Consider the following 22,373-nt stretch of genomic DNA (forward strand, 5'->3'; position numbering starts at 1 on the left):
TCAATGAACAACTAACCTTGCACACCTGAGAAGTAATTGATAGGTGTGTAGGACACAAGCTGTAGCAAAGTCAATGAAATGGAAAGAAATCCCACACACTAGTTATGCGGCCCCGTGCGCTGAATACATTTTACATTAAAAAAGAAAGCAAATATTTCAGCTCAGACAATTAGCTTAATTAATTACACTGAATGTGCCATGAAATACACATGTAAAAATTTTTATTTATTACAGTAAACATACAGTACATTATAAAACATTAAAAGTAACAGACAATGTTAAAAATTGTTACATCATTAGGAATGCGTTTAATTTTCATCTGCTTTAAGATATGCTGTATATTTAGACACTTAATTACAGTTAAATACACTGATATAAGCAGTCCATTGGCAAATCAAAAACATGATCACACTGACTTTAATTATTATCATCATCACCATCCATGTGTTGTGTGTAACCACATACGATGTAAATAATCCACAACGTTTAATGCTTCACACACATTTGCTCTTAAAAAAATGTATGTAACTGTCATGCATTCTGTTTCATTTTAGTATTCTACTTGACTGTTCAGTATGAAATGTAGCAGTATGATTTGTAAAATAAAGAAATCAAGGGTCTGTCTCTGTATTTTGTTGTTTTTTAGTTTCAGCATGTCTAATCACTGCTGTTTTTTCAAACAATACCCTAAAAGGTGCTGCAAACAATATAAGTCACATTCTAACTTCCATCAGTTTGCTTCAAACATGTGCTCTCTCCCCAACACTGAACTACAAACACCTTACCTAATCTGAGGTCAGCGAACTTATGCATGCAAAATTATTTACAAAGAGTGTTGCTCCCTTGAATCTTTTTTGCTGTTTGAAGAGTGTAGGGCTGTCACAGAGACAGGTGTTGTTTCTTGGGACACCTATTTGAGTGATATTTGTCAGATGAAATTGCTTGTAGCAGCCTTCATTAAAATAGATCTTCAGTGAATTCATATTTAATTTTAAAAAGAAAAAGAATAATTTTCAAAGCCTTGATTGTGGAGCTCCCTTTCTGGAAACAATTATATCAGTACAGTATATCATACAAAAAAAGGTATCAAAAAATAATGGAAGCTATTTACAGGGATTCAAGTGTAGATATATACATCTTAAAAACAAATTTATACAAAAATCAATACAACCAAGCCTCGTAGAATGAACATTACTTTACAGTAACTACAAAATTTTTTGCAAACTGATTTTTATGTGCCAAATTCTGTTTCGTCGCAGTTTCCTAGTGAATTGAACACAAGAGGCACAACTACAATTGTGCATTTTATTCACTTTTACACAAATCATGACTGCAATGGCTGATTATGACTTTATAAACACTTATTTTTCACACTGTTACTCACACACTATGTAATGATATTGAAACACTTTTACTATAACGCATCATTTGAAAAACGATACATTTTATCACTCGGAAGTACGTGGTTCGAGCCCAGTCAAGCACGAAAAGCTAACACATGAGATGAGAGTGTCATAGAGGCGACTCAAGATGAAAAGATGGTTGCTTCAGAAAATGTGCATTTCATTTCTCATTTTGCTTTTTGACACTATCGGTTAGGCTTAGGTTAGGGTGGCATATTTTACACATTAAAATCTTCATCTAAAATCCACCTTAAAAAACCTCATCTGATTAGGCACCATTTCACTCGCTTTTGGTGCCCCCTGCTGGACATTTCACTGGGAAACTGCACCAAAATGTGTAATAATAAGGCACGTAATTTCGTTTGCAAAATGTTGCCACTGTCACATAATGTTCATGAGACCAGGCTGAATCAATCACAAGCAGCTCACTCTTAGAACTCACTCTCCTCTATGATCTCCTCCATTGTCTCCCCTAATGTCATTTCCCCATCACTGCTGGAGAGACTCTTCCTTGTGTAAAATTCCAGGCCTGTGCTCCGCCCACAAGTCACATCTTCTGCTGATTGGACTGCCACTTGGAACGCATGTTCCTGAGTGGGGATGTGGTTTCCTTCCTCATTGGATTCACTCTGTTCTGTGGCTTGTCTGGGGTTCTTTTGTGAGCACTTCCACAAATATTTGGGGTGTATGTCTGCAAAGCAGTTGTGCACCTCAAAGTGGTTTTCAACAAGAAACACCTGCCACCTCTTCTTCAGCTCAGCCTGGACCTTGAGGACAAGTTTCAAAGTTTGATTTCTGAAGGGATAGTTTACCCAACAATGTCAATTCTGCCACCATTTACTCACTTTTGTGTCATTCCAAACTTATATTACTTTCTCTCTTCTGTGGAAAACAAAAGATGATTTAAAAAAAATAAAAAAATAATAATAATATATATATATATATATATATATATATATATATATATATATATATATATATATATATATATATATATATAATTGTCGCTGTCTTCCATATATGAAAGTAAATGGGGACTGGAGCTGTCAAGCTCCAAAATGAGGCATTATGTCAGGTTTGACATGACAGCATAGTCCACCCCTGAGACCAAGGGGGGAATTCACTAAGAATTATGTTATTATGATTATTTATAAATGAAGCACAATCTATAATGATTCTAATTTACATAGAAAAGAGGCGTGGATTGGAAAGACTTCAAGGATCAGTTCACCCAAAAATGAAAATTCTCTCATAATTTACTCACCCTCATGCCATCCCAGATGTGTATGACTTTCTTTCATCTGCTGAACTCAAATGAAGATTTTTAGAGGAATTTCTCAGCTATTTTGGTCCATACAATGCAAGTGAATGAGTGCCAAAATTTTGAAGCTCAAAAAAAAAAAAAAAAAAAAAAAAGCATAAACACGATCCATCTGACTCCAGTGGTTAAATCCATGTCTTCAGACGCAATATGATAGGTGTGGGTGAGAAACAGTTCAAGTCCATTTTTTACTATAATTCTTAATTCTCCTCCCTGCTCAGTCAATCTCCACTTTAACTTTCACATTCTTCTTCTTGTGTTTTTGGTGATTCACGTTCTTCATGCATACTGCCCCCTACTGGGCAGGGAGAAGAATTTCTTGCAAAAAAGAACTTAAATATTGATCTGTTTCTCACCGACACCTATCATATCACTTCTAAAGATATGGATTAAAACACTGGAGTTTTTTGGTGCTTAAAAATGTTGGCACCCATTCACTTGCATTGTATGGACCTACAGAGCTGAAATATTCTTCTAAAAAACGTTGTTTTTGTTCAGCAGATAAAAGAAAGTCATACACATCTGGGATGGCATGAGGGTGAGTAAGTGATGACAGAATTTTCATTTTTGGGTGAACTATCCCTTTAAGTTACTTCGATAAGATACTTAAGACACCGTGCTATTTCAGTGCTGATTACACCTGCTTACAACCACTGTGGGTGGTTGGTGAAGAAGACGCAACTTCTGCACTGAAATACCATGTGCAAAATTTGCTGCAACTGTTTTGTTAATTCTCCCCCAAGAGTCTTATGGACTACTATATGGAAAACAGTGACCAGTATTCTTTAAAAATACACCTTTTGAGTTCCACATAAGAAGGAAGCCATGCAGGTTTGGAATGACATGAGAGTGTGTAAATGATGACAGAATTTCCAATTTTTCCAAATTTCCAACATTTATTTTTTTATTTTTTTACAATTTACAGCCATGGTGAGATATAGACTTAAAGTAGAGTGCAGTCCAGCAACAAATAAGAGTACATAACTTTGTCACTTCACTCTTTCCTAAATCATGATGAATTCAAGGGATAGTTCACCCAAAAATGAAAATTCTCTCATCATTTACTCACCCTCATGCCTTCCCAGATGGGTATGACTTTCTTTTTTATGTTGAACACAAACAAAGTTTTTTTTAAAGAATATCTCAGCACTGTAGGTTCATACAATGCACACACTTACGTCACACGAGGCTGCCTGAACTTGGTGAGCGACCTTGCCTTGAACTTGGAGAGCGACCAGAAGTGAACATTTATAGTTTTTTCTCACCCAAAGTGAACGTTTCACTTTCGAAGACTTTAATTTAATCACTGGAAAATGGATTGAATGGATTACTTTTACTACGATTGTCTATGCTTTTTGGAGCTTTAAAGTGCCGATCACCATCCACTTGCATTGAACGGACCTACAGAGCTGAGATTTTCTTCTAAAAATCTTTGATTGTGTCATACACATTTGGGATGGCATTAGGGTGATTAAATGATGAGAGAATTTTCATTTTTGGGTGAACTATTCCTTTCATTATATCACTGAAAAATCTGAGCTCCAGAAACTTACCTCTCCATTAGCAAAGCAGTACAGCACTGCAACTAAAAGACCCTGTTGAACAATAAAACTGATGGTTAGATGCTTTAGGTGGGGCAAATTACATGGTGACAAGGAAAAATGTCATGGTTAATTTTGTAACCATCCCTGATGGAGGGAACGAGAAGTTGTGTCGATGTAGTGACACTAGGGGTCACTCTTGGGAGCCCCAAACACCTCTGCTTTTTTGAAAAAAGGCCAATTAGAATTGGCGAGTGGAATCTGCATGCCACTCCCCCGGACATACGGGTATAAAAGGTGCTGGTATGCAACCACTCATTCAGGTTTTGTGCTGAGTAGCCGAGATCAGGTCCCGGCCATTTCAGCGGGTAGTTCAGCGTTGTGGCAAGAGGGACACAACATCTGGATCCCTCCATCAGGGAACGGAGGTTACGAAATTAACCATGATGTTCCCTATCTGTCACTCACTCGAGGTTGTGTCGATGTAGTGACACTAGGGGTCCTTATACAAAATGCCACAACTATTTGAACTGTTACGTGAAATGGCGGTGTGTGACAGGCAGACCGCTGTGTGCCTCGTAGCCAGTGCACCAGGCCATCACATAACCTCCCCCAACGCTCATATGAGCGTTGAACGGTCCTAAAGGAACAAGTCGGCTGCCCAACAATAGGGGCAGGCTAGCCCAGCCGAGGCCTCTTTCCCTCTCTTTTCTCCCCAAAAAGAGTGGAATTTGTTAACCAACTGGGAGCCATAAGTGTCTGCATCGGGGGGTGTCCCTCCCAAGGGGAAGACACCGCGGAGACCACACCCCACCCAAAAAGGGGGGGGTATTTTGAGTGGAAAACGTCACATGGTCTTACCGAGTCTTGTCGGAAGTATGTCATGTGGAGAGGTCCCATGGTAAGTCCTACCCTAAGGGGGAGGAGTTTCTACAGAGCATGGCAACCGGGGGCAGAGGGGTCTCTGCCCAAGGAAGACGCAGTTTACCGATAGGGAAACGATTTTGCGGAAGATATCACATGGGGTCACCTTGGGGGAACCAGCACATGTGGAGCACCTACCTCAGTACGGGGGCTCATTAGCGCACGTACTGGGCTGGTCAGCGAGTTTCTCCGCAAACTCAACTGCCAGAGGGCTAAGGAGGAAAGTTATCCAGGGATCACAGTCTGTGAACATGACTGGGAGTCAAGAGTGCACGTCTTCATCTCAAGGGAGGGGAAAGGCGCTATGCACAAGCGGTACACCCGGCCAGCTGTCCCGGAACTTACCTGCTCGTGCCTGCCAATACATGGTACGAGACCGGCTCAACCCAGAGATTGTAGAACCTCGCAAAGGTGTTGGGTGTTGCCCAGCCCGCTGCTCTGAAGATGTCTGCCAAAGAGGCGCCACTGGCCAGGGCCCAGGAGGCCGCCATACTCCTGGTAGAGTGGGCTTGTATCCCTGCAGGGGGTGGCACGTCCTGAGCCTGATATGCCATCGCGATGGCGTCAATGACCCAGTGGGCGATCCTCTGTTTGGAGACAGCGCTTCCTTTCCACTGTCCACCAAAGCAGACAAAGAGCTGCTCGGAGCTTCTAAAGCTCTGCGTGCGATCCAAATAGATGCGTAAAGCATGCACTGGACACAGCAACGCCAAGGCTGTAACTGCCTCCTCCTGGGGCAGCACTTGCAGGTTCACCACCTGATCCCTAAAAGGGGTCGTGGGAACCTTGGGCACATAGCCCGGTAGGGGTCACAGGATCACGTGAGAGTAACCCGGATCGAACTCCAGGCACGATTCACTGACAGGGAACGCCTGAAGGTCCCCTACATTTTTGATGGAAGTGAGCGCAGTCAGGAGGGCAGTCTTCAAAGAGAGTGCCTTAAGCTCAGCTGACTCCAAGGGCTCAAAGGGAGATCCCTGTAGACCCCGAAGGACTACAGAGAGGTCCCACGAGGGGACAAAGCACAGTCTGGAGGTATTCAACCTCCTAGCGCCTCTCAGGAACCTGATGATCAAGTCGTGCTGCCCCAAGTACTTACCATCTACTGCATCGTGATGAGCCGAAATAGCGGCTACATACACCTTCAGGGTGGAGGGGGACAGCCGCTCCTCCAGCCTCTCCTGCAGGAAGGAAAGCACCGATCCGACTGCGCATCTCTGCGGGTCTTCACATCGGGAAGAACACCACTTAGCGAACAGACACCACTTCAAGGCATACAGGCGCCTCATAGAGGGCGCCCTAGCCTGAGTGATCGTGTCTACCACCGCGGGTGGTAGGCCACTTAGGTTTTCCGCATCCTGTCCAGGGGCCTGACGTGGAGATTCCAGAGGTCTGGTCATGGGTGCCAGATGGTGCCCCATCCCTGAGAAAGAAGGTCCTTCCTCAGGGGAATTTGCCAGGGGGGGCTGTCACGAGGAGTGTGAGATCCGAGAACCATGTCTGGGTGGGCCAGTAGGTTGCTACTAGGACGACCTGCTCCTCGTCCTCCCTTACCTTGCACAGGGTCTGTTCAAGTAGGCTGACTGGGGGAAACGCATATTTGCGTAGTCCAGGGGGCCAGCTGTGTGCCAGCGCATCTATACCGAGGGGTGCCTTGGTCAGGGCGTACCGAAGCGGGCAGTGGGAGGCAAGCAAACAGGTCTACCTGTGCTCGACCGAATCGACTCCAAATCAGCTAGACCACCTGAGGGTGGAGTCTACACTCTCCCCTGAGGGTAACCTTACGTGACAGCGCGTCCGCTGCGTTGTCGAGGTCGCCCGGGATGTGAGTGGCTCGTAGCAACTTGAGGCGCTGCCGACTCCAGAGGAGGAGACGGCAGGCGAGTTGTGACATGCAACAGGAGCGTAGACTGCCTTGATGGTTGATGTACGATACCGTCGCTGTGTTGTCCGTCCGGACCAACAAGTGCTTGCCCTGGATCAATGGCCGGAACCTCCACAGGGCGAGCAGTACTGCCAACAACTCGACGCAGTTGATGTGCCAATGCAGCCGCGGGCCAGTCCAGGAGCCGGCGGCTGTGTGCCCGTTGCATATGGCGCCCCAACCTGTCTTGGAGGCATCTGTTGTAACCACGATGCGCCTGGAGACCTGCTCTAGGGGAACCCCTTCCCGTAGAAATGCAAGGTCTGTCCAAGGACTGAAGATGCGGCAACAGATCGGCGTGATGTCCATGCGATGTGTCCCGTGGCGCCATGTCCATCTCCCGCTGAGAATTACATATGCCCCAGGAGCCTCTGAAAAGGTTTCAGTGGAACTGCTGTCCTCCATCTGAATGCCTTCAGACAGTTCAGCAACGACTACATGCGCTCGTTCGTGAGGCGCGCTGTCATTGAGACTGAGTCCAACTCAAAACCGAGAAAAGAGATGCTGGCTGCGGTGGTGCCGGTGTTGTTGCTGCAGGAGGATGCCCTTGGCAATGAGTAGACAGGGTGTAGGGTCTTAAGCCGTGCCAGGGCAGGATATGTTGTAAGGCCTCTGTCTGCTTCTTCACCGCTGAGAACTGCTGGGCAAAGTCCTCGACGGCGTTCCCAAACAGGCCAACCTGGGAAATGGGGGCGTCAAGGAACTGTGCCTTGTCTGAATCTCCCATCTCGACCAAGTTGAGCCAAAGATGGCGCTCCTGGACCACCAGGGTGGACATCACCTGCCCGAGAGATGTGCCGTGACCTTCGTTGCCCGGAGAGCGAGGCCGGTCGCCAAGTGCAGTTCCTGCATCAATCCCAGGTCAGAACTACCCTCGTGCAGTTCTTTTAATGCCTTGGCGTACATGCAGGAGAGCCATGTCATGCAGGGCGGAGGCGGCTTGTCCAATGGCACCGCAGGCCAAAGTTGTCAGGGACGACGTAAACCTACAGGCCCTGGACGGGAGCTTCGGGTACCCGTGCCAGGTGGTGGTGCTCTGTGGACACATGTGCACTGCGAGCACCTTATCCATCTGGGGGATCACCGAATACCCCCTGGCCGCTCCACCATCAAGGGCAATGAGAGCGGGGGAGCTGAAGGACCGGGACCGGGCAGTAAAAGATGCCTCCCACGATCTTGTCAGCTCCTCATGCACTTCCGGAAAGAAAGGGACCGGGGCGGGGCGTGGCCGTGGGCGGCGCCCTGAGCCTAGGAACCAATCGTCGAGCTGCGAGGGTTCAGGGGAGAGTGGAGGGTTCCACTCTAGCCCAACGCTTGCGGCCGCCCAGGAAAGCATGTCCGTCATTTCTGCTTCGGCGTGAGACTGGGCGACCGTTCCCGAAAGAGGAAGCCCAGCCGAAGCCTCTGCGTCAGACTGGACGAGCCCGCTCTCCAATGCTGTGCTCGATAACTCATCGTCTTCCCGAGCTCTGAACGAAAAGTTGAACTCGGGCTGAGAAGAGCCGGCAGTCTCGTACGAGAGCACGATCGGGGCAAGCAAGCGTGCTGGGGAATGGGAGGTCCATGGGGGGATACCGGGTGGAGGTGGTCCCATTGATGTCCCCAAATCGCCCCCAGTGCTAACCGACTTGGCCTCAAACCCGTAGGTAGAAGGACTGGTGCGGGGATCCGCTGGTCTTACGAAAGCAAGCCGCAACCGCAACGTTGCCATGGTCATGTTCTTGCAATGAGGACATGACTCATCCACGAATGATGTCTCTGCGTAAGAGATGTAAGACATGTAAGACAGTGATCGTGACCGTCAGAAGCAGAGAGATAACAACCACAACCAGGAATAACACAAATGGAAAGGCATCTTTAAAAAGACGTTCTGTGTGTGCCACTCTTTTTGTGAATGAAAATATACTCTTTTAGAATATACTCTCTTATTTTCGCTCTGCCGAAGCACCCAGGGGTGTTCTCTGCACTCCACGGCTGCAGAGGGGGAGAAGCCGCTGAAATTCGCCGTAAATCCAGCAGTTTTGAGGTGCGTCTTTGGAGGGAATTTAATTCAGTGCACTGAATACAACCGCTTGGCTCCGAAGAGAAAATCTGAATGAGTGGTTGCATACCAGCTCCTTTTATACCCATATGTCCGGGGGAGTGGCATGCAAATTCCACTCGCCAATTCTCATTGGCATTTTTTCAAAAAGCAGAGGTGTTTTTTCTAAATGCAGAGGCTCCCAAGAGTGACCCCTAGTGTCACTACATCAACATAATGTCGGGTGGGTGACAGATAGGGAACAAGCAGTTTTCTCACATGGAAAGAGCTCAGGGTTAGATGGACGAAGTTTCGAGCATAGCGACTGCTTCCCTCGACCGATTCGTCTATAATTATAGTAAAGACAATCTCATGGACCCCAAGCAGAGGAATCAACACAAGTGTCGCTCTGGCTAAACTGTGAGACAGACACAAATCATGTGAAAGACTCTTAACTGTGTGCAAAAGACAGCTATTTTAGGATAACAGTAACTAACCTGTATCTGTAGTCAGTGAACTTCACCTGGTCAGCCTTTAGCTTTGATAGCAAGAGTTTGATGATTTTGAGAAAAATGCAAAAAATTACCTAAAAGAGACATCAACGGGTGAGTGCATCATCCTATCAGGTTTGGCCATGAAGTAGCATTTTACTTTTATATGATTTGTGTTTGGCACTTTCCATGAATAGCTTTCAAAATAAGGTCAGAAAAAAACTCTTAAATCATGTCAGGGATTATTCACCAAAAGATGAAAATTCTGTCCTCATTCATGTATGACTTTATTCCTTCTGTGGAACACAAAAAGAGATATGAGGCAGAATGACAGCCAGCCACAATTAACTTTCATTGTTTGGAATAAGATACAATGAAAGTGAATGGTGACTGGTGCTATTAGTCCCTAACATTCAGCCTAACATCTCCGTTTGTGTTTTATGGTCACATGGGTTCAGAACAAAATGAGAAAATAATTGCAGAGTTTTCATTTTTTTGGGTGAACTGTCCCTTTAAAAATATTTAAACTGGCGGCCAAAAGTTTGGAATATTGTATAGAATTTGCTGTTTCGGAGGGAAATTGGTACTTTAATTCACCAAAGTGGCATTCAACTGATCACAAAGTATAGTCAGAACATTACTGTTCTGCTTGAAACAACCACACTGTCTTTTTCCAGAGCAGCCTGTATTTCTCATGAGGTTACCTGTGGGTTTTTCTTTGTATCCTGAACAATTCTTCTGGCAGTTATGGCTGAAATCTTTCTTGGTCTACCTGACCTTGGCTTGGTATCAAGAGATCCCTGAATTTTCCACTTCTTAATAAGTGACTGAACAGTACTGACTGGCATTTTCAAGGCTTTGGATATCTTTTTATATCCTTTTCCATCTTTATAACGTTCCATTACCTTGTTACGCAGGTCTTTTGACAGTTATTTTCTGCTCCCCATGGCTCAGTATCTAGCCTGCTCAGTGCATCCACGTGAGAGCTAACAATCTCATTGACTATTTATACACAGACACTAATTACAATTTAAAAAGTCACAGGTGTGGGAAATTAACCTTTAATTGCCATTTAAACCTGTGTGTGTCACCTTGTGTGTCTGTAACAAGGTCAAACATTCAAGGGTATGTAAACTTTAGATCAGGGCCATTTGGATGATTTCTGTTATCATTATGATTTAAAAAGGAGCCAAACAACTATGTGATAATAAATGGCTTCATATGATCACTATCCTTAAATAAAAGACAGTTTATTTGCTTGATCAGTCAAATTTTCAAAATCAATGCCAAAATGTCACAATTTCTGCCAGGGTATGCAAACTTTTGAGCACAACTGTATATATATTTTTTTCAGCAAATGATCAGTGAAAGAAGGTGCTAAAGAAAATGTTAATCAGACCTCAGGTCAAACTAACTATTATAATCTGTCAATACAGTTTAAATCCCTGAAACCTAGCTATTGATAAACATAAATTTCCCCTAAAATAAGGAACAAAAATTATTTGGTTTATATTTTTGATTGCATGGTTGAACAGCTGAGCTTGAAAAATGCTATCAACATATGGGAAGCAGCTAAACATGACATTTTTGGTCATAAACATTAGTTAATAATTAAATTAATTGTTATTTATTTGTAAAAGGAATCAAAGAATTGAATATCAATTTCATGCCAATATTATGATATTGTTGTATCATTTTAATTACTATGTACAATCAAGAAGATCAAGACCAGTGAGGTGGCACAGACCAAGGGCCAAACTACTGTATCTACTTATCATGCAATGTTAATTTTATGTAAGCTTAAAGTTGATCAAACAAATCTACAACAAAAAACAAGGGATTTGTGCCTCTTTATGCTTTAACAAAAGGAATGGGACACCAAAGTGTGCCCTATTCATGGAAAGTGCCTTTCTTTTGCTTGTACAGGGTCAGCACTGATGCAGAATGACCATATCCCCTTTACTGATCACTCCTGTGACTGCTTGTGACCAGCATGGGACGTGGGTGACGGCACGAGGAAAGGCTCTGTTGTGTAGAAGAAATGACTGTGAAATTTTCATTTCATTTCATAAGATATGTTAATGAATGTTGTTCTAGCGAACCAAGTAACCATGCTTTTCTCCTTTCATAGCTTTCATTCTAGATATGTCACCAAGAGAAAACACCTGCAGGAGGAAAGTGAGTTATTTCAAATAATATGAAAATAATAAGCCAGCATACTCACAATCACTGATAATGTTATTGGACCTCTGATTATCCACCAGATCCATCTGATGTTATTCGACCAACAGCTTTAGAAAAAGGAGATCTTGTTATGAATCAATATTTACAAAAAAAAAAAAACTGGAGATAACTTATAAACAGACAGGGTTAATAAGTGATTTTATCACACTAAAATCATGTTAATATGTGTAATGTTTACATCTTGTGGCTGTATTTTTGAAACAATCTATATTTCAGTGTTTATGGACTGGACCCATTCACTTCCATTGTAAGTGCTTTACAGTAACTGCGATTTTTTCTTCTTTTTTTTCTTTTCTTTTTTTTTAAATAAATGAGGGACGAATCAACATTATGCAACAAATGCTGTTAATTGAGCTTAACTTGTACTGAACCTGAAATATCCCTCTACATTTGCATTTCATAATGGCTGTTAATGAATGTTCTCATGAATAATTGTAACCACTATTATAAAACATTATAACAATTACCTATTCGTTGTTATAATTTTAAACAGTATAATACATTAAATCACATCATCAATGCCCAGTTTCATGGATTATATGATGTATTATAAATAATACATTATGCTCTAATGGTATAACCATGAATAAACAGTATTATAACTAACTGTGGTTAAAATCTTTAAACACATATAATGCATACAGAATGTGGTTATAATGCAATATACATCCAGGTCTCAAGTAAAGTGTTACCAAAAAAATATTCATGCCACTATAAAAATACCTCCTCACACACTCACACAAATCATTTATATTATTACATGCAATAATTATAGTATTACATGCAATCATTAAAGTAAAGTAAAAAGAGAACTTACCCTTCATTTTCATACAAAGCTTTGATTACTGTCCAGGGAATCACAAACAATAATGGAGTGCCTGGACGATGTTGTTAAATAGGATTGGAAATGTATGACTTTTTTAATTAACAGAACAATATGGAGAGATTTTCATCAAATAGTTTATATAATAAGAACAGACCTCACCCCATCCAATAATCATGTATCTCTTCAGAAGTCTAGTCCTGGCCAGCACTGCAGTAAACAGAAGAGTGTGCAGGAATACTGCCTCCACCAAAAGCCAGAAGTAATTACACCCCACAAAATATTCCATGGACACTTTTGAGGCCTTGCAGATCAAAGAAATCTGAAAGAAGATAAAATTTGTATTACTTAATTATTATTATTATTATTATTATTATTATTATTATTATTATTATTATTATTATTATTATTATTATTATTATTTATTTTAACAATTGCTACTAAATAAGACAACATGGCAGGGTTGTACACCATTCATAATTGCCAATTCCACTTTAATTCCTGAAGTTGGATTGAATTTGAATTGAGGTAGCAATAAGGATTTTGAATTGCCATTCGAATTAGAATTTTAAGAAGTAGAATTAAAATTGAATTAAATTCATATGACAGTTTTTATGTTTAATAACACATTTGAGTTTTCAGTATAAACAAATGGGGTATTTCCAGAAACATTATGCTATAACAAATGTTCTTAGATCAAGTAAACAATGCTGATTTTTTTTTTTTTTTTTTTTTTTTAATAAGATTTACTTATTTATTGTATTCTGGCTTATAGCAAGCAATGCATCTCAATGCAGCTTTTCTGTAATAACATACTTAGATTCGTTTTATGTCGAACCAACAAGCACAGCAGGGAGTTGGATGCATAATAAAACACATTTATTTGAGTTCTAATTGGCCTACACAAAATGTTTTATGTGAAAGAGAGCAATGTTTTGTCTATAAGTTCTATAAATTCAAAAAAGTTTAATTCCACCTATTAGGGAATAAATACGCATAGCCTACTTGGTCAAAAATAGTAACACAATTATTTGTCACACAATGTGTCAATGTGTCTTGGACTAATGAAATTGTGTAGTGTGACTGTTGAATTTCTTTTCATTGCAATTCAGTAAATTCCACTTCCTGTCATTCCAATACAAATTCAACGTCCTGTGGGGTGTGGCCAATTCAATTCAAAATCCAACTCATGAATTGAAAGGGAGTTCATTCGGAAAATCTGAATTTTTTCACAACCCTGCAACATGGAAAGAGACTAATTATACATGTAAAGATGTGATTCCTTGATATAATTCCATAAAAATAAATATCAGGATAAATGAATGACCCTGTACCACAGAGTTTGTGTAGCTGTTCCATCCAATTTCGTCACTGGGTAGGTTAGAATACATCATCTGTAATACGATCTCTTTGGTGATTACTGCCATTGCTCTAAATATGAATGATACAAAGAGGTTCATGTGGATATAGTTCCTCGTACAGTGAAGCTTCCTGGAACAACAGGTAAAAAATAATTCATTGCTTGGTTAGTGGCAAGTACATTTACTGTGATAGGGAACATTGCTTACATGTAAAACAAACATGGTGAATAGAAGTGATTAATTAGAAAATGCCTACATTCCAAATCTGTCAACAGCTTGTCATCTACATGACTGATGGTGCAGACATTTTTTGCACATAGTATTGATAGATTCTTATGGGGATAGTTCACCCAAAAATGACAATTCTGCCCTACTCATCCTCGTGTCATTCCAAACACATAAGACTTTTTTTCATCTGAGGATAGCAAAGAGAAATTCTGAAGAATGTTGACACTGCTCTTTTTTTTTTTTTTTTAACAACATGAGGGAGAGTGAAAGACTGAATTTTCATTTTTGAGTGACCTATCCCTTTAAAATATTAAACAAAAAAAAGGACCATGACCCTATAGGACTCCACTCACCTCAGAAGACTCATTATAAGAACAGCCAAGGAAAGGGAAGAAAAAGACAGCGAATATCCTACTATGGACAGGACCCTCAACACAGACTGCCGGAATACTTCGTCTTCCTGTGTATGCAGGATACCAGTGTAAAAAATATTATCATGATGGAGGACATAGTTTAATGTATGGTAGCAGTATTCACCTCGGACTTGAAAAAATGAGGGTGTTCACACTCAGACTGATTTCTCCATTCATTGTTGGAGTTCTCCTCGGTTTTCCAGGTCCCATTCATTGTGCATTCCTTGTACACATTTCCAGAAGCACCTGAAATGACAAGACCACTCAAAACATTGGTGATTCTAATTAGACAATAATATTTCAAATGTTTTGGAATTGCATTCGGAATTTTATTTATTGACATTTTCAACACAAATCATTTGTATGACCAAGAATCAATATTAACGTAATTGGTTATAATCAGGTCACATAGCTTATTTTGACTAGTGAAAGAAATGTTTGTGATTCTCTGCATTCACTGGATCATGGTTACAAGAGTAGCTCTCCACTATAAAGGTTGAAAAATAAAACCAGACAAGAACATTATACAACTCAGTACCTCTTTCACTGTAAGAGTAAAAAGTGCTGTATAATTAAAAAAGAAGAAATAACTGACCTTCTCTGATCCATGGTAAATAGGGAGGACAAGGTACAGATACTATCCCAGGAGATGAATGAGGCCAACAGGCAAAAACGTCAAATGATCCATTGCAGAATATTCCTATGGGATAAATTGTACAAGGAATAAGTATGGTTACTTTAAGATTATTTATTGACTGAACTATATATTTTACTAACCAGTTCCAGTAGGGAGAGTGGCTTTCAGAGTTCGGGTACAGTTCTCCTGATATTCAGCACGTTTATAGATCAGCTCATCCAGCACGGAGCTCATGACCTTTACAAACACCATAAAAACATGACATTTAAATGCTGCTTATGTGTAGATTATGTGCCTTTTTTGTCAAATCAACTTACAGAAGTCTACTTTATTTTATATACTGTCAGAATGAGATGCAGATGCAGAGCCTTTTAAAATATTTTTCAAACACAAGATGGCAGCATTTATAAAAGAGTTCCCCAAAAGGACAGGCTCTATGTTGTTCTCTTAAACTCTTGACTCTTTCAACCCTTCTGGCTTCATAATTTTATTGAGAAATAATGCATTACATCAGAAATGTCATAATCACATCAGAAATGTTTGGGGATGAGCTCAGGGTAACATAAATCCAATACACATTATGGAGTATATTTTACAATGTTGCTATCTTTTCTCTGCACAATATCTTGAAAGATTCATTTTTGCCTGGTAAATTTTCAAGGTATGTAGAATTATAAGAGGGCTGAAAACAACAACATATGGACAGAGATATTTGTCTGCTGTTGTACTCATTTAAATACGCTTCCTACTGCTTACTGCAAAACTATTCCCTTAACTCTGGGCACTTTCAGCACTGTGGATTTCTAGAAAGCAAAGTCTGGTTAAAACATTTTTCACTATAGTTTATTTAATTTTGTCTACTGACAATGTCCAACGGTGTATGTAGCCTACGTGGATCTCAGGAGATCAGGAGATTTATGATATTTTTGTCATTTTTTTAAGTCATGAAAATTCCACCACATCTCAAATTCTGCATTGTGTCAAATAGAATTCTGTGTTGGAAATGACAGCCATTTTTTTTTTTACCAAAAAACATAAATAAATAAATAAATAAATGAATTTGAAAGAAAACAAAATTGAAAGAAAAATTGAAAAAAAATATTTTTTTTAAATAAATAATATTCTGAAAATATACCATAAAATAATATTTTCACACTTTGTGCAAAATATCTGCTTGAAATTGACGAGCATTAAAAACATCCTGCGAAATTTACACTGAAATTTATATTTTCTTCAAACATCCCTTGTCTCATATTTCATCTCAAGCGTGCTCTTCAATTACACTTTTGTTGACTTGATTAACAAGTACAGTAACTTTTGAAAAAAAAAAAAAAAAAGTGGTTTATGTTCTATCACTCTTTGTTTAGTTTTTATAGTTTTAAACATGTAAAAAGTAAATAATTTAACATTGACTTTCAATATTAAACTTGAATTATTAAGAGTTTGGGATTTGGGTAATACAGTAGACTCAATACAAAAGTAAATGATGAAATTTGATTAGTATCAAAAATAAATGATGAAGGCATATAAAAAGAAGAAAAAAAAGAAAAGAAAATCCAGGTCAGTTTTATTGTGACCTTCATCTAACAAATAAAGAAAAAAGTTTAAATCTGTTTGTTTAAATAAAAATAAAAAAAAATAAAAATAAACCCCATGGGACATGCTCGAAGTTGAAGAAATGGCCATTTATTATTTGAAAAAAAAAAAAAGAAATTGTTTGTTTTTGCCAAATGTATTTTTTATTTTGTTTAAATAATTTATTTAAAAACAGAATTATAATTATTTATTTTTTTATCTCAACAGCAAAATTTTATTTATAAAGTAAAAAATCAGCTATTGATTATATATATATATATATATATATATATATATATATATATATATATATATATATATATATACACACACATTTATTAGAAAACAAGCACAATCCGGACTGCCTTGAGTTCTGTGTGCAAAGGTCATTGACTCTTACCTGTGTTGTGTAGACTACCATAAAGAGACCACAATGTAGAATTCCTTTGTCCGCCAGCCTTCTCCCTGGCCAGGGTGCAAGCACCGTGAACATGGCTCAGTGTTCACCTGCCGGCGAGGTGAAAAGAGCTCCACGGCTTCATGCTACATCCCCTAGGCCACCTAATCCACTGTCATTCATAGTGGTTTCCAGGCCTCACGTTCAATTTCCTGTTTATCATACAATGTGGATGGTCTGGACGTGGATGACCTCCAGAAGAACTCTGGTGATGTTGGTGAGACAGGGACCCTCAGATCAATGGGAGTTCCCAGACTCCGTTCTTTCTGGTTGCCTAATCTTCAAATGAGAAAGTGTTGTTTCACTCACTCCTGCCTCACTCCTGTCCCTCCCCATCCAATCATGATAAGGCAAGATATCTTCAGGCATGAAACTTTGTAGATTTTCAAAAAGAAAGCAAATGAAAATCACTAACACAAAGCCTTTGTTTACCTTTACCTGAGCTTTTTTTAATCAATAGTTACAGCCATAGATTACTAGATTATTACAAAATCAAAATTGTTCCATGATAGTAATTAATAATTATAATAGTTAACAATTGCAATCATTTCTAAAGTCACTAACAGAAAAAAAAAAAGTCTACGATTCTAGCCGAACCATCTATTTTACTAACATCAAATAGAAGGTATTTCTTAAACATCAGGCACTTTTATGTCTTAGAGGTTGATTTTTATTCAAACGAACAGGTTTAAACATTTAAGAGTTACTTTAATAATAATTATTATTTTATTATTATTATTATTTTATTATTATTATAATTAGTAGTAGTAGTAGTATATTAATAATACTTACTATAATAGCATTGATAATCTAATATATTTGTGTTATACATATAATAGTAAATAAAACAAACGTGATAGTAATGTGGGGAAAAAAAAAAAAAATCATTTTCTTAAAAAAGGGAGAAAAAAAAAAAAAATCACAAATGGGATTGCATAGATATCCCAATTGTTTCTCCCAGACAGAAAAGGAAGACTTTCACTTTCAAGATACCAAGGTTTGCAATCAAAAGGCAAAGATTTCAATAAAAACTCAAACATCTCTCACCAAATTTTTGCAAGACCAAATTACCTGAGCTGTCCACATTTATTTTTAGTTTTATATACTTATACTGCATGTCAAAAATGGTCTCATTTGTTTCTATTTTTTGTTTCTCTTAAGTATTTTAAAGAGAAAGATCTGGGACAAAGTTGATCCTTCAATGAAACATAACTGAGAACACTATTAATTATTGTAAGCCATGAAAGAGCAACCTCTGAGCAATTCAGTTCTTTATTTCTTCAGATGGTAACATGGCTTTGTTTGTTGCAGCCTGCGAACTGCAAAATGGAAGAAAAAAGAACAAATGATTTTAAACAATGAAACTTTAACAAACAAATTTAAAAAATCAAAGCTGGAGGATTCAGATGGCCACTGCTTTTTCTCAAATTGTTGTAATTTATATTTCAAAAAACAAATGATATGAATCACCCATTATCTGTAAACTCTGTGGATAAGTCCTCAAGTTAAATCATAATCTCTCTGAAAAAAAAAAAAAAAAAAAAACTTGCTAAACAGTTTTGTGCACATGTATTTATTCTGTGCTTTGATTAAGTTCAGTGAAAGAGATGTGAACTGGAATCAAACACAAACTGATATTTAGTTGAATTTGCAAACACTATGGACTGTTTATAGGGTAACATTACTTCAGTATATGTAATTTTTAGGTTCTATTGCTATCTCCCTATACTGTATACACAGCCCAGGGGCAATATTGGCAGAACTCTCAATAAACTTTCTGTACCAGTAATTTTACAAAAGAACAAACAAAAAACACCAGATGCCACTCTTCTGCATCACTGAAGACAACTGTTTACATTTTATTGTACTGCAGCCTTGGTATAAAGAATTTAATTTCACACTAGACCTTTTGCAATTTCATAAGAGAGACAACAAATGTTAGTACTTCACTAGTTAGGCTAATTAACTGCCGTAATGGATAATTACGAGCTTTTAACATAGAGTGCTTATAAGGGTTAATGTCCTTCATTCAGGAAGGCACTTATGATGCATTAACAAAATGGAAATTAATTGACTGGCATGAGTGCCTGCTGCAATAAAACAACATTTATGGATTTTATACACCCAGACAAACACCAAATACCTTTTCACATGCCGGTGATAAAACTCTAAAGGCATGCACATTACACAGGTATTAAAATATCAACACCTTCCACTACAGTGATGCCTTATCTAAATCTCTATAGAAGAGAAAGGAAGAAGTTCCTTTGCAATAAAGTATGCTATTTTAAATTGATGTGTGACCAGCAGATGAAAGGCATAAGGACGCAGCTGGAACAGTTATACATCAACCAAATTTGCTGTTTTGATGGTAACTGATGGTGAATAAATTGGGTATTTAACATGTATTACAACAATTTAACTAGGTATACTTGCTTTAATGACAACTGCAAGTTTATTTATAAAATCATAAGAGGTGCCAAAGCTGCACCTGAAGTGTGATGTTCAATGCACCTCTAAAGCCACTTTTTAGGAAAATTTATTTGAAACTCTGAAAACTCATAAAATCAAGTATTAATGATAATTATTGTGACAAGTTAATTGGGTGGAAACAAAGATGTCATTCTAACAATGATAAAAGCATTTTTACAGTGCAGTAACTTTTATAGTTTACTATTACTTTCTAATATAAAAAAAAAAGAAAGACGAATACTTACATGTATTGCAAGGGATCATCTATACTGTGGAGAAGACTATTGACATTTCTGAAACATATTTTAGTCTTATTCTTCCTGTAAGCCACACGCCTGTGATTTATAAGCAGATTTTATTAAAAGATTCAAATGATCCCTGTGAATTTGCCATTGTCCTTTTATGTGAACTGAATAGACAGTTATTGAACAAAGCTCTGCTCAGTAGATTCTTTGATAATGCAATTTTCTCCAAGAAAATAATTTGCATTCAAAACTCTTATGTTACAATACTCTTAGAAAAGTGTTTGACAGTGGGTATGAAAATTAATCACAAGCGCTGTACAATGCCCAGGCAGTGTTCTTCCATTTGATACTACAGTATGTGTCCTGGAGATGTAAACAAAATAGGCAAAGAACTTGTGCAGTCTGACAGTCTGAAGCTTAAGTGAATTCTCATGATCTCTCTTGCAAGGTCAAGATGAGAGGCAGATATAAAAAAAAGAAGAAATGATAAACAAATTTGCAGAAACATGCTAACTTAGTGTTTCACCATCAATGCCTGCAATACCCTTGTTTAAAGGAACAGTTCACCTAAAAAAAAAAAAATAATAATTCTGTCATAAAACATACCCTCATGTCGCTCCAAATCTGTATGACTTTTTATATGGGAATGTTAATATTGTGGTCCATCTTGTCAGTCCAATGCTAGTGGGGTGCCACAATTTAAAGCTTAAAAAAGGACCCAAAAGTATCATAAAAGTCCTCCCAACTTGTGCGTCATATTCAGAAGTCTTCTGAAGGCTTCCAGGTTGAAGTTTGTTTAGTGAGAAGCAACCTGAAAAGAATTATTTTACTGAAAATCTTGATGTCTGTTGTGCATTTATGAGCACTATGATATATATATATATATATATATATATATATATATATATATATATATATATATATATATATAGGTCAATGGAAAATTAACCATCTAATTTCATTAAAATTACTTACAAGTTACAGTATTTTATATGGAGAAAAAAAAAAAAAAAAAGAGTTGCAAGAGAGGTCGGTAAGCATGTGCAGCAGCACGGCTTTGAGTCATAAATCTTTTGTGCTGGATTCCAAACAACCCAAATGATCTTCAGTGTGATTTTTTTCTGTTTTTTTTTTTCCAAGCCAATTTTTTTCCCCATCAGTATATGACCAAGGCAGCTTTGCATGAAGTGTGATTGTGAGTACATTTCAGCAACATGCTCGATGCTGCTCTCTACAACATTACAAAGATAAATGACTACATTAGCACTGTGTGAAGTCATATGTAAACAGTGAGCACTGAGCATGCTAACAATGACCCAAACATTGAAACTGACAACTGGTTTGTTGTTACATTTAGACTTCAGTATAGGTCCTAAACTTAAAATGAGATTGCTGGGTGACATGTTCATATACGTAAATGTTTTGTAGTCAAAGAAAAAAACACTGACAACTAAAGCATGTTTACCTATATGTTAACATTTCTCATCCGCTTTGCATTGTGCCCCAAAAGACCCCTTATCTGTGGTAAAATCACTGTAACGCACAACCTCTTCCAGCTTACTGCTTGATGATCCAAAAAAAAAAAAAAAAAAAAGAAAGAAAGAAAGAAATCCTGAAAATCCTGAAATTTTGTTCACAGGTCCTGGGTTAGGCGTTACTTTACAGGAGAAAGTTATTGCCAACCAACCAGTTAAAGTCCATGGCTATGATAGCATTCAGCTATAAAGAAGCTATTAAGAATGGGAATTTAGAAGAGATGAGAAGACATGTTGAGAGATTTTTATGGTGACCCTTACGGAAATTTATTGCAGTTAGTTTTACTACAATATTGAAATACTGTAGCTGTGATACTAGGCCTAATCCATCCAGTTTACCACACTGCGAAAACAGCTGCTGTTCCCTTGCATTCAAATTACTGCACATGTACTACAGTTTTTCAGACTGTCCATATTTCTAGTTCCTGCATTCCTACAAAGTTGTAGCTGAAAAAAAGAAGAAGAAAGAAACTGCATATAGCTGGCCACCACAACTAGTATTACACTGTGTTTTAAATGCTAGTCTACAACAACCGATGTTGGTGTGCTGGTGTTCCAACAAGACTTTTTTTAATAGTTTAACCTGCAAAAATTCCTCATTTAACCGGCAATACCAGAAAAACCATACTGGTTGACCAGCTTCACCAGATTACTTTTGCTGGTGAACAACATGGCTATGTTGGTCCACCAGCTAGACCAGTACCAAACCAGCACTAGCCAGCATAAACCAGCCAAGACCGGCATGGGGATTGCATTTTG

At 38.7% G+C, this 22,373-nt stretch overlaps 1 protein-coding gene across 1 annotated transcript; it reads right to left on the reverse strand.

The window, feature by feature from the left end:
• Positions 1-279: 279 nt before the first annotated feature.
• On the reverse strand, positions 280-17,629 carry LOC127427075 (glucagon-like peptide 2 receptor). Its single transcript, XM_051674429.1, has 13 exons — positions 17,306-17,629; positions 15,471-15,567; positions 15,289-15,393; positions 14,818-14,939; positions 14,634-14,740; positions 14,026-14,182; positions 12,854-13,013; positions 12,686-12,746; positions 11,849-11,915; positions 9,631-9,719; positions 9,413-9,551; positions 4,278-4,319; positions 280-2,170 (listed from the first exon to the last, which is right to left on the reverse strand). The coding sequence occupies exons 1-13, from the start codon at positions 17,396-17,398 to the stop codon at positions 1,835-1,837; spliced, it is 1,575 nt and encodes a 524-aa protein (XP_051530389.1). The 5' UTR covers positions 17,399-17,629; the 3' UTR covers positions 280-1,834.
• Between the last annotated feature and the right edge of the window lie 4,744 nt (positions 17,630-22,373).

Source organism: Myxocyprinus asiaticus, chromosome 36, assembly GCF_019703515.2.
Source record: "Myxocyprinus asiaticus isolate MX2 ecotype Aquarium Trade chromosome 36, UBuf_Myxa_2, whole genome shotgun sequence".
Classification (NCBI taxonomy): domain Eukaryota; kingdom Metazoa; phylum Chordata; class Actinopteri; order Cypriniformes; family Catostomidae; genus Myxocyprinus; species Myxocyprinus asiaticus.

What these genes read in the sequence shown, in the direction of transcription:
- LOC127427075 (XM_051674429.1), bottom strand. Translation starts at nt 17,398, where the DNA reads ATGTTCACGGTGCTTGCACCCTGGCCAGGGAGAAGGCTGGCGGACAAA. An exon ending in TGGTAGTCTACACAACACAG is followed by an intron (nt 15,568 to 17,305) that starts GTAAGAGTCAAT and finishes GTGTTTGTAAAG; the next exon opens with GTCATGAGCTCCGTGCTGGA. An exon ending in CAATAACATTATCAGTGATT is followed by an intron (nt 9,720 to 11,848) that starts GTGAGTATGCTG and finishes TGTCTCTTTTAG; the next exon opens with GTAATTTTTTGCATTTTTCT.